At 40.6% G+C, this 13,253-nt stretch overlaps 1 protein-coding gene across 1 annotated transcript; it reads right to left on the reverse strand.

The window, feature by feature from the left end:
* Positions 1 to 5,852: 5,852 nt before the first annotated feature.
* Positions 5,853 to 7,235, reverse strand: LOC133872383 (uncharacterized). The gene is made up of 3 exons (XM_062309881.1): positions 6,501 to 7,235; positions 6,269 to 6,409; positions 5,853 to 6,202 (listed from the first exon to the last, which is right to left on the reverse strand). The coding sequence occupies exons 1-3, from the start codon at positions 6,582 to 6,584 to the stop codon at positions 5,870 to 5,872; spliced, it is 558 nt and encodes a 185-aa protein (XP_062165865.1). The 5' UTR covers positions 6,585 to 7,235; the 3' UTR covers positions 5,853 to 5,869.
* Between the last annotated feature and the right edge of the window lie 6,018 nt (positions 7,236 to 13,253).

Below are 13,253 nucleotides of genomic sequence, written 5' to 3' on the forward strand. Positions count from 1 at the left end.
TGTAACCGTCTGGACGCTAGGGCAACACCGTCCGGACGCGGCCTTGTTATGGAAGCTTTCAGCGCTATCTTTGAGAGAAGGTTGCAGTTGACCATCCGGACGCTCAGCCAAGCCGTCCGGTATTTTGGTCATAACATTTTACTCAAATATCGGATTGGGACAAAATCGATGTCATTGGAAAGCTTAGAAAAAATACTATAATTTGAGTGTCCGGACAGCCACCAGAATTTCCGGACTGCCTCCGTCCGGACGGTCGATCTGATGCACGCAATTTCCATATTTGATACACTCTCGCGTCCGGACCATGATGATCGGCGTCCGGACGACTGGATTTGAATCAACACCATCCAGACGTCTGATCTACACCCGTCTGAACGCAAAGAGAGGCCATCCGAACGCTCCACACTGAAAATGCAGAAAACTAAGGAAACATTTGCATAAATTAATTTTCCTAAGGTCAGCTGCAGAACACACATGTATAATCAACTGATAGCACAATCAAATAGCATCTCAAAACTAAGCAGAGATATAAGAGAGAGTTCAGATTTCAATCAACACAAATATTTTCTTGTAGACAGAAAATTTAAATAGACAACTCAACTCATGCAATGTGTGTGTGTGTGTGTGTGTGTGTGTGAAGACTTTTCCCACAAGGTATGACTTTCACTGAAATGACAAAATGCAACCAGATTTTCTAGACAAGAGAGAAAATCAGTGAAGATTAGTCAAAAGTCAAACCTTATAACTTACTAGGACCTAGCCACCCTCATATGATACACTCCCCCGAAGATGCAGTATCCAATTGTTTTACTTGTAACATGAAGGACAAGGTAAATATTTTACTTGCACCACGAAGGACAAGGTAATTTAGCACTTAAGCAGAAAATATGCATATATAATACATAATTCATGATGGTAACTGCTTGATTCTTTTGATGATGCAACCTAGAGAAAGTGCCAGAATTTTTAGGTTCTAGGTTCAACTAGCATTTGGTCAATTTGGCCATCTTATCAAAAACCTCTTCTCTTATCCAGAATCTCTAGAAACAAAAAGTCAGAGAAGGAAAGATGTACCTTTAGGGGAGTCTTGGATAGTGTACATTTTCATTGCATGAGAAAGGAAGCTATCCAACTTTTGCATATATAGGAAAAACATTTGGTAGATATCGTTATAAACTCTCAATCATATCTAAGCAAAGTAGATTAATGCATAATGAATTGGGATATCGAGTGAAAACACATGCAATATCTGAAATGCCAAGGAAAAAATTCCCTGTAATTTCTACCCCATTTTTTTTTTTTTTTTTTTTTTAAAAAATGCATTATGGAAATAACATCATATGCATGGCAAGATCAAACTTGTGAAATCTCGATGATGCCAATATAGAAAAACAGTTGCCTGACCTGCTTTTTCTGTCTTCCCCAATAAGTACTTGCAATGCTCACGCACATACCCCTGATGCAGTGGTCGTACTTTGCTCTCAAACGTGTAACTTGACACGAACGCCTCCCAACCAGGTCTCCTACTTGAAGGGGTCTTCAATGGAATCCTTTACCTTAGGGCCAACCCCTAAGATAGAGTTTGATGGAGATCAAGGCACCGCTTTGAAGGATCTCGTTCAAGTACCGATTGGGCCGGTTACGAGAGCACAAGCAAAGAAGTTCAAGGATGTGCTCAACGGACTCATCCAAGAGATATGGGCTCAAGCAAATTCGGGGAGGCCCATTAAGCATGATCCACATGGGCAACAAAGAATTGTCACCTTGATTCAAGTTCTAGAAGGATCCGGTCAAGGCTAAGAACTGTTGAGATTGTTCGTTAATTTAGAAGGATCGGATTGCAAGACTTATTTTCTTTACCTACCTAAGATCTTTATTTATTTTCTTTCCTTGCTAGGAATTGATTTGTTTACTTATTAGGATTAGAACTACTTTCTCCGCAAGTAATTTTCTTGTATAAATAGGTGTACCTACCATGTAATCGAGGAGACATTGATGATTCATAAAACTTGTGAGGTTTTATTCTCTTTGGTTCTTTGAAGAACTACTCGAACTTATCGGGATTTCCCATGGCGTTCATCTCGACTTATCAAACGGAATTTCCACCACCGTTTGTGGCGTCTTCCTTATACCGAGGTTCTTGTTTGTCATAAACAACGGGTCGAGGTTTTTCCATTCGAATCTGTCCTTAGAACGGTCTTGGGTTCCCTTTCGTTGTTGGGTCTCGTTATTCTTGACGGGGTTCACATCATTTGGTATCAAAGCTCAGTTTCTAGTTCAGGTTTGCATATCCCTTCACATCACTATTTTGAAATTTTATTTCATTATTCTTAAAAAAAGCCAGTTGCTAATCATAAAAAAAAAAAAAAAAAAAAAAAAAAAAAAAAAATCGTGTCAAAATTAAGATTTGTGATTTTCGCGAATCTTTGCTTTAATTTTTCAGATTTGAATTCCATTCTTAATTGATTACGCGAATCTTTGCTTTAATTCATTATTCTGTGCTTCCAAAATTCCAAACTGTCATATTCCTTCTATTTCTAATCTGAAAATTTCCATATTCTTTGTGTTCAAATATGAAATTCCTTGAGTAGTTCTGGGTGAATTGTTGCTGGAAATTTTGAGTTGTTTGTTTAGTTTCAAAAGAACTAAGAGAGAATTATCGAGTGGAAAAAGGCAAGAGTGGTGAGAACATCAGAGGGTAAAAGCCATATTATTTTGAGTGAAACACGAGTGGAGAGTGATCCACCTTCTTGAGTGTAAACACGTAAGGGAGTGATTCGTGAGGATCTTTTTTTTCTTTCTAACCTTTGTTTTGCAGCAATCATGTCTCACGATAGTGGTAAGAGCATTGTCGAAGGTGATATAAAATTGGCCGATAAGAAAATGTTTATGGAGGCCATGATGAGTGAGATGAGGCGAGTGATGAAGATGGAGATGGAGCAGGTTTACGAACGAATAGATCAGATGGAGAATAGACGTGAGGAGCAACCACAAAACGGTCGTAATTTTCGTAGAAGGGAAAGAGTTCCACCTAGGGAGGAGGATGAAGAGCGTTATGGGTCTGATTTTGATGAAGAAGAAGATCGGGGTTCCATTGTTAACAATAGGAGACCTGGAGGAAGATTTAGAGAAGCTAGGAATCGTGAAGATAACAACTTGGGTGGTATTAAGATGAAGATTCCGTCCTTTCAAGGTAGATTTGATCCTGAGGCATATCTTGAATGGGAGAAGAAGATGGAGTTCGTGTTTGATTGTCACAACTACTCCGAGACAAAGAAGGTAAAATTAGCTGTGATTGAATTTTCTGAATATGCTATTACTTGGTGGGATCAGCTTGTGATAAACAGGAGGCGGAATAGAGAACGCCCAATAGACACATGGGAGGAGATGAAAGTAGTGATGAGAAAACGGTTCGTTCCAAGTTACTACTATCGAGAGTTGTACAAAAGGCTACAAGGTCTTAGACAAGGGAGTCGAAGCGTAGAGGATTACTACAAGGAGATGGAGATTGCTATGATCCGCGCTAATGTAGAGGAAGATCGGGAGGCTACAATGGCTAGATTTTTACTTGGCTTAAACCGGGAGATCCATGATAAGGTAGAGATGCAGCATTATGTGGAATTGGAAGATATGGTGCATATGGCTATCAAAGTGGAACAACAACTCAAGAGAGGGAGTGGGACACGTGCAGGCCATAACTCTAGTTCTACCTCTTGGAAATTGAGTCAAGCCAAGCTGCTGGACAAGTCACAAATGCCCAAACCCGAGCCTAAGTCCGTGACCACCAGCCACGTTCCTCAAGGTAAAACCGAAGCCTCTACCTCTAGGAATCGTGATATTAAGTGTTTTAGATGTCAAGGCAGGGGCCACATAGCAAGTCAATGTCCAAACAAGCAAGCCATGGTGTTGCAAGCCAATGGAGAAATTGTGACCGATAATGAAGATTCCGACACCGACAACATGCCGCCATTGGAGGATGTTTCCGATGAGGAGTATTTAGCCCCTGACGCATTGACATTGGTGGCGAGAAGAGCATTGAGCTTGCAAGCAAAAGGAGTTGATGAAGTACAGCGGGAGAACATCTTTCACACAAGGTGCTACGTTAAAGACAAGGTATGTAGTGTGATTATTGATGGTAGTAGTTGTACTAATGTTGCAAGCACAATTATGGTGGAGAAATTGGGATTGCCCATGATAAAGCACCCTAGACCGTACAAGTTGCAATGGCTAAATGATAGTGGTGAGATAAGGGTGAACAAGCAAGTGTTAGTTGCATTTAGAATCGGTAAATATGAAGATGAAGTGTTGTGTGATGTAGTACCGATGCAGGCGGGACACTTATTGCTAGGGCATCCATGGCAATTCGATAGGCAAGTGAAGCATGATGGCTTTACGAACAAGTACTCTTTTGTACTTAATCAACGATCAATCACTCTTGTACCATTGACACCGCAGCAAGTATACGAGGATCAAGTGAGATTACAAAAGGAGAGTGATCAAAAGAAAGAGAGTGAGCAAAAGAAAAAGAGTGAAAAACAGAGAGGCCGAGAAAAATGAGAGAGAGAAAGAAAATCAAAGTTCGGCCCTTGAGAGAAAATCAGAGAGAAAACAAAAGAATTTTTATGCAAAAGTGAGTGAGATCAAGTGGGCAATGTTTTCAAAACAGCCGATGATTGTACTTTTGTACAAAGAGGCACTTTTAAACAATAACGAACTTGACCTTGCTTTGCCTAGTTCTATTGTTTCTCTTTTGCAGGAGTACGAGGATGTCTTCCCCGAGGAAACACCACATTGGTTACCTCCAATCCGAGGGATTGAACATCAAATTGATTTAGTTCCCGGTGCAACCATCCCAAACCGACCAGCTTATAGGAGCAATCCCGAGGAGACAAAGGAGCTTCAACGGCAGGTAAGTGAATTGTTGGAGAAAGGGCACGTGAGGGAGAGCATGAGCCCATGTGCGGTTCCGGTCTTACTTGTACCTAAGAAGGATGGGACGTGGAGAATGTGCGTTGATTGCCGAGCCATCAACAACATAACTGTAAAGTATCGTCATCCTATCCCACGCTTAGATGATATGTTAGATGAGCTGCATGGTTCTTGCATATTTTCTAAGATTGATTTAAAAAGTGGTTAGTTATTGTGATACTGTTTTGTTGATGAACATGTAACTTTTTGTTGATGAACAGATGACTTTTTGTTTTATTGTGGTACCATTTTATTGTCGTGTTTGTAATCTGGATTACTTATTACTGCTGAGGTACTATTTGAGAAAAATGAGTAAAACTTAGGTACCAAAAAAGGCACAAATGTTAAAACTTAAGTACTATTTTTGTTACAAGTTTAAAATATAGGTACCAATTAGTGATACTTTTTTATATCAAATCGATACCAAAATCGTAACTTGTAGACATTGATGATAGACCGCATTGAATAAAATTAGGTGCACAAGACCTAAACTAAAGTATAAGTACTATTTATAGAGTAGAAGTAGCTACGAGCCCATACAACAACCTATCGGTCGACCGTGACTTCGACCGATGTTCTTTGCACCAACCCTAATGAGCTGGGTCTTTTGGACTTTTTTTTTTTTTTTTTTTTTACTGTGTTATGTGAAATACTGATGGGGTACCATTTTAGAAAAATGAGTAAAACTTAGGTATCAAAAAAAGCACAATGTTAAAACTGAAGTACTATTTGTGATACAAGTATAAAACATAGGTACCAATAGTGGTACTTTTTTAATCAGATACCAAAATCGTAACTTTCAGACATTGATGATAAACCACATTGAATAAAATTAGGTGCACAAGACATAAACTAAACTTTTTTACATAAGTCCCATACATATATGAATATCTTTTACAATTCACTTCATAAGTGCAACACAACCAATCAACATCATGGTAACCCATGACAGGGACAAAGCATACATCAGAAATTTCGCTCTTGCCCTATAGTTGACATTTTGCTTCTCTAGACAATTGATGATTTCCATGCGTTTATCATCTCCCTTCTGCAATTGCCTAACCCTTTCCATACAACTGTCCCTTTCATTCTCCAAGTCTTTCATCTTTGCCACCAAGTTTCCATTTTCATCATCCAGCTCATTAACCTTCTTCATAATCTCTTTTAAGACCTCCTCACCCCTTGCACAAGTTGGGTTGTCCTTCCATTTGAAAAATTTGCATGCAGATTTTGTCTGTATGTTGAAGTATATTAATAACTCACTCAATCAGGAAGTACTTCAATCATAAAAAATGCTTACTCTTGAATTGTAGGTGGCGCAACCCCAAAATCTTCTTCCAGGGTTATCCGTAGTCCAGGAGGTCTTCAATGGTGCAGGTAAATCGCAATAACAGTAATATGACCCCTCTCTGCGGGTCACCGACGAAGATCCAGAAGATGACTAAATCCAAAGAAAAAACCAAACATTAATCTAAATCCAAAATAAAAACATGTTTTTTTAAATCCAAACGAAACAAATGTAAACAACTAACCTTCTCTATACCACGAGAAACTTCCTTCCCTTTCCGATCTCGTAGGCTACTTGATGCCATCTCGTTTGGAACAACTGGTATCATCCACAGGGAGCTAAAAATCGGCCTGATCTGCTGCAGATTCGGTGTTTCGTTTGGAAAGAAACAGTCGTACCCAAGTTGTTTAGGAATCAACGATTTTCGGCATTTTTGGGGAATTACGTCCACGAGAAGTTAAATTCGGCATGATCTTGCGATGATTCAGATTTGGGGTTAGGGAAGAACGGTCGACCGGAGCACCAGATCTGGTTGGTGTTGGTTCTGCGATTTGGGGGGAAATGGCCGATGGTTCTGCAATTTGGGGGGAAATGGCCGATGAACGATGAACCCTAGTTTTGACCGATTTTCGCAATGTTCAAATTATGTTCGCAAACTCTGTCGTTCAATAAGTTTAACCCACGGTAATAAATTTTCGAAAGAAAACGGTGTTTAATTAAAACTTGTTTTAATTAGGAATATATGTGGCATGACAAACAAGAGATGGCAGTTACGTGGTAAATGATGTGGCCAGGATGACAAGTGTTGCGTTAATAAGGCACCATGTGGCAATGACGTGGCTGGACGTTAAATGTTGGATGGAAAATCTAACAGAGGTATCAACTGGGTTTTTACTCATAATTTAGGTATCATATGTGATACCAAATAAAACTTAGGTACTAAATTTAAAAACAGTTAAAACTCAGGTACCATTGAGGTATTTATCCCTAAACAATAACGAACTTGACCTTGCTTTGCCTAGTTCTATTGTTTCTCTTTGCAGGAGTACGAGGATGTCTTCCCCGAGGAAACACCACATGGGTTACCTCCAATCCGAGGGATTGAACATCAAATTGATTTAGTTCCCGGTGCAACCATCCCAAACCGACCAGCTTATAGGAGCAATCCCGAGGAGACAAAGGAGCTTCAACGGCAGGTAAGTAAATTGTTGGAGAAAGGGCACGTGAGGGAGAGTATGAGCCCATGTGCGGTTCCGGTCTTACTTGTACCTAAGAAGGATGGGACGTGGAGAATGTGCGTTGATTGCCGAGCCATCAACAACATAACGGTAAAGTATCGTCATCCTATCCCACACTTAGATGATATGTTAGATGAGCTGCATGGTTCTTGCATATTTTCTAAGATTGATTTAAAAAGTGGTTATCATCAAATTAGGATAAAAGAAGGAGATGAATGGAAAACTGCCTTTAAAACAAAATATGGTTTGTATGAATGGTTAGTTATGCCTTTTGGTTTGACTAATGCTCCGAGCACCTTTATGAAACTTATGAACCATGTTTTGCATGCATTTATAGGCAGATTTGTTGTTGTCTATTTTGATGATATACTCATTTATAGCAAAAACATAGACGATCATGTAGTACATTTGAAATCCGTTTTAGATGTGCTAAGGAAAGAAAAGTTGTTTGCTAATTTAAAGAAGTGCACTTTTCACACTGATAAGCTTGTATTTTTGGGATTTGTTGTTAGTGCACAAGGTATACAGGTTGATGAAGAGAAGGTACGTGCAATCCAAGATTGGCCGAGCCCCACAAGTGTTGGTAATGTTCGTAGTTTTCATGGACTTGCTAGTTTCTACCGGCAATTCGTGAGAGACTTCAGTAGCTTAGCCGCACCGCTTACCCAAGTGATCAAGAAGAACGTTGGATTTCAGTGGGGAGAAGAACAAGAGAAAGCATTTCAATTAATCAAAGAGAAGCTGACTAACGCACCTTTGTTGTCTTTACCTAACTTTTCAAAAACGTTTGAAATTGAATGTGATGCTTCAGGTATTGGTATAGGTGCCGTTCTTATGCAAGAAGGACGACCAATTGCTTACTTCAGCGAGAAACTCAGCGGGGCAGCCTTAAACTACCCAACTTATGATAAGGAGTTGTATGCATTGGTTCGGGCTTTAGAGACGTGGCAACACTATCTATGGCCTAAGGAGTTCGTGATTCACACCGATCATGAGTCCTTGAAACACTTGAAGGGCCAACACAAGCTAAACAAAAGACATGCGCGATGGGTGGAGTTCATAGAGACGTTTCCATACGTCATTCGGTACAAGCAAGGTAAGGAGAATGTAGTCGCCGATGCACTTTCTCGCAGGTATGCCTTACTCTCCACACTTGATGCAAAATTGCTTGGTTTTGAACACATTAAAGAATTATATGCTGAAGACCACGAATTTTGTGAGGAATATTGAGCTTGTGAGAAAATCGCCTCTGGTAAGTTCTTTACGTAAACAGATCCCGTCCGGACGACTCAGCTCCATCCCTGTCCGGACTTCAAGAGGGACCATCTGGACGCTCCTACTGAAACATCAGAAAACTGAGGAAAAATTTACAGAAATCAATTTTTCTCAAGTCAGTTTCAGAACACGCATGTATAATCTACTGATAACACATTCAGAGAGCATCTCAAGACTAGGCAGAGATATAAAAGAGAGATGAGAGTACAATCAGCACAAATATTTTCTTGGACATATAAAATTTTAAATAGGCAACTCAACCCATGCAATGCGTGTGTGTGAAGACTTAACCCACAAGGTATGACTTTCATTGACATGACAAATAGCAACAAGATTTTCTAGACAAGAGAGAAAATCAAAGAAGATAAGTCAAAAGTCAAACCTTATAACTTACTAGGGCCTAGTCACCCTCATCTGATACACTCCCCCTAAGATGCAGCACCTAAATTGTTTTACTTGTACCATGAAGGACAAAGTAAATGTTTTACTTGCACGTAGAGGGCAAGGCATATAGCAAAATCAGCACATAAGTAGTGAACATACAATTAAAGCACCGAATTCATATGATTGACTGCTTGATTCTTATGGTGCTGCAACCTAGAGAGAATGCCAGAGTTTTTAGGTTCTAGGTTCAACTAGCGTGTGGTCAATTTGGCTTTCTTATCAAAGACCTCTTCTCTTATCCAAAAATTCTAGAAACACAAAGTCAGAGAAGGAAAGATGTACCTTTAGAGGAGTCGTGGATAGTGCACATTTTTCATCGCATGAGAAAAGAAGCTATTCTATTTTAGCATATACAGGAAAACACTTGGCAAATTATAGTCAGAAACTCTCAAATATATCTAAGCAAAGTAAATTTATACCCAAAGAATTGAGATATCGGGAGAAAACACATGCATTTATCTAATATGCCAAGAGAAAAATATCCTGCAAATTCTCCCCAATTTTTTTTTTTTTATATTATTGAAAGAATGCAATATGGAAAAACATCATATGCAAGGCATGATCAAACCTGATGATGCCAATACAGAAAAACAGTCACTCGACCTGCTTTTTCTGTCTTCCCCAACAAGTACCTGCAAAATTCTCTCAAGAGAAATAGGGGGCAAAAACACAAATGGTTCCTAGATTGCATGAAGTATAGTAAATAAGAAAAGCAATCAAACCTGATGCCGTAGGATTAGGAACCAAATCCTAGGCATGAACACCTGAACCTGCTAGGTGCGTCTGTTCCCCCTCATGGGATGATTGTTCTTCTTGACCCAAGCCTGCCTTCCTGTAGGTGGTTGCTGGCAAGACTACATCATCCACTCCATCATGCTCTGCATCCAGATAGGGTGGCTCACTGTGGTACTGTTCTTCTTTCACCTTCTGTGATTGGCAGGTACAAATCGTGGCTGAGGCCACTGATGCTGAGATGCCTGGTATCGTGGTGCATGAGACCAAGGAGCTTCATGGTATGACGCTTGATACCATGAAGTCTGAAACTAGGCTGCAGGTCTAGTGCCATGATTAGCTTGTCAGGGCATTTCTTTCTTTGCCTTGGCTTTCTGAGCTTTGAGGAGGGAGCACTGAGGTCGAACATGCCCACTAAGACCGCAGTGATGGCATATGGGAGGTCTTCTAATGGAATGAGGCTTCTGAGTGCCTGCGATGTCATCATTGACCTTGTCCTTCCCTTTATCTTCAATAGTGGGAGGAGGCTCTGGGACTGTAGGTTTCACAAATACAGTTTTTGAAGTAGAAGGAGCATCAGAAGAGGAAGCTACAAGCCCGAGACCGGTCTTGTCAGTTGGGTTCTTCTGGATAGACAGCATTCGAGTCAGCTTCTCTAGTAGCTTGATGGAGATCAAGGCACCACTTCGAAGGATCTCGTTCAAGTACCAATTGGGCTGGTTACGAGAGCACGAGCAAAGAAGTTCAAGGATGTGCTCAACGGACTCATCCAAGAGTTATGGGCTCAAGCAAATTCGTGGAGGCCCATTGAGCATGATCCACGTGGGCAACAAAGAATTGCCACCTTGAATCAAGTTCTAGAAGGATCCGGTCAAGGCTAAGAATTGGCAAGAAAACAATCGCAGGAAATCTAAACCAAATTGATGCAGAATAAATTGATGGTGGACTGACATGGAAATATGAAGAGTACCATATTTAGAGTGATTTCATGCCTTATTTAAGTTAGATATTTAAGTATATTTTGATTTTGATATTTCTAAGTTTTGCCATAATGGGTTTGTTGCCCAAATAATTGCTTGGACCGCAAGAGCTTGCTAGTCTTTTGTAAAGCCTATTTAAGCATGTGGTTGTAAAGAAAAAGATAGACATTGATTATTCATAAAACTTGTGAGGTTTATTCTCTTTGGTTCTTTGAAGAACTACTCAAACTTATAGGGATTTCCCGTGGCGTTCATCTCGACTTATCAAACGGAGTTTCCACCACCGTTTGTGGCGTCTTCCTTATACCGAGGTTCTTGTTTGTCATTAACAACGGGTCGAGGTCTTCCATTCGAATCTGTTCATAGAACGATCTTGGGTTCCCTTTCGTTGTTGGGTCTCGTTATTCTTGACGGGGTTCACATCATAGCTTCTCCTCGAGCTCTTGTATTCTGAGTAGCAAAGAACTCTTCTCAGTCTGCAAACTGTTCAGATCATAGAGGTGCTGCTGACAACCTTCCCTCAGCTTCTCATACTCTATGTAGAGTGTCTTGTAAGCCTCCTTGAGCTCTTCCCCATTATCACTATGCTCTGTCTTAGGTTTTGAATGGCTACATTCTGGTTGACAAAATCACTTATATGTATAGATGCTTTTATCAGGGATTCCACTATTCAGAGTGATGTCAGAAGATTCTGCACTGCTTACAAGTTAGAAGATTTCAGTTCCCTGTCAGCTGTCCGGACGACGTGTCATCCCGTCCAGACGCCCATCTGTCCATTGTTCCATCCGTCCGGACGACGTGTCACATCGTCCGAACGCCCCGACAGATCAAGCATCATCTGTCTGGACGACATGCATTCCCGTCTGGACCTTTACTGTTTCGAGAAGCTACTGTCAAGACATTTCAGCAGCCCGTCCGGACGCCTCTCAGTGATCGATCAGCTTCAGATTCTTTCCAAGTTCAATTTAACGGATGATTGCTTCAACCGTCCGGACGACGTGGATTCCCGTCCGGACGCTCTCATACATAAGGCAAGAATCACAAATCAAATATCACTGTCCGAACGACAATCAGCCATGGTCCGGACGCGTGTTCATCAGTTAAGGAAATTGCCGATTCGACTTCAACCTTCCAGACGACTGCCTATCATGGTCCGGACGCGCGCATAGCAGATATGGAAATTGCGTGTTGAAGATTAGCCGTCCGGACGCTCATCCCCCATGGTCCAGACGCGCGAAAGCCTTATATGGAAATTACTCGCAGCGGACATGCGACCGTCTGGACGACAATGTCTCACCATCCGAACGCAGATCTTAAACAGGAAAGATTTCTTAGCAAAATTTTTGAAAAAATTTATCGTACAGTTGTCTGTCCGGACGACCCATGTCCACCGTCCGGATGGCACCCGCATATATCACTGCAATCTCCCATTCTGTACCTCAGCCTATAAATAGAGGCCACTGGGCATTGAGAACTGCAAGAATTTGGTATTGGATTCCACAAGTGCTCAAAGAAGTTATTTTGAGAGATTGTTGAGTTGATTAAGTTTCCTCCGAAGCCATTGCAAGTGTGATGTTGCTGCGCTACAACTGAAGTCTATCTTAGGGGTTGACCCTAAGGTAAAGGACTCCATTGAAGACCCCTTTAGGTAGGAGACCTGGTTGGGAGGTGTTCGTGTTGGGTTACACGTTAGAGAGCAAGGTACGACCACTGCATCGGGTATATGTGAGTGTTACTATCTTGTATCTAGCTTTGTCTTCTGAATAGTGGATATCCTGGGTTTGGCTGCCCCAGAGTGGTTTTTCTCTTAATCGAATTTCCACTTCGTTAACAAAAATTCTTGTGTCATTTATTTTCCGCAGAGTTATTTTTGTTGACACTTTGTGCACACACTTGCTATTTATTTTAGAAGTCAAATTTCAAATTTCAATTGGTATCAGAGCTTGGTACACTTTGAGAAGATTTATTTCTCGAGTGTTATTATTTTGACTTCTTTCTGTTGAAATGTCTCAAACTCTTAATTCTGTTCCTGCCTTTGATGGTACGAACTATAGCTATTGGGAGGCACGTGTATACGTTTCTTTCTGAAATCTATTGACTGTTGGAGTATTGTTGAAACTGGTTGGACTAAACCAGAGGATGCTCGTCTTTCAAATGATAAAGCCCTCCATGCTCTGTGCCAAGAACTTTCTCCATCGGAATTCGCAAAAATTTCAAATTGCGAATTAGCCAAAGAAGCATGGTAAATTTTGGAAACAACATATAAAGGCACTAAACTTGTAAAATCTGCCAAACTGTTGATTTCAAAATTTGAAGAAATTAAGATGT

The sequence above is a fragment of the Alnus glutinosa genome, chromosome 7 (assembly GCF_958979055.1).
Source record: "Alnus glutinosa chromosome 7, dhAlnGlut1.1, whole genome shotgun sequence".
NCBI classification, from domain to species: domain Eukaryota; kingdom Viridiplantae; phylum Streptophyta; class Magnoliopsida; order Fagales; family Betulaceae; genus Alnus; species Alnus glutinosa.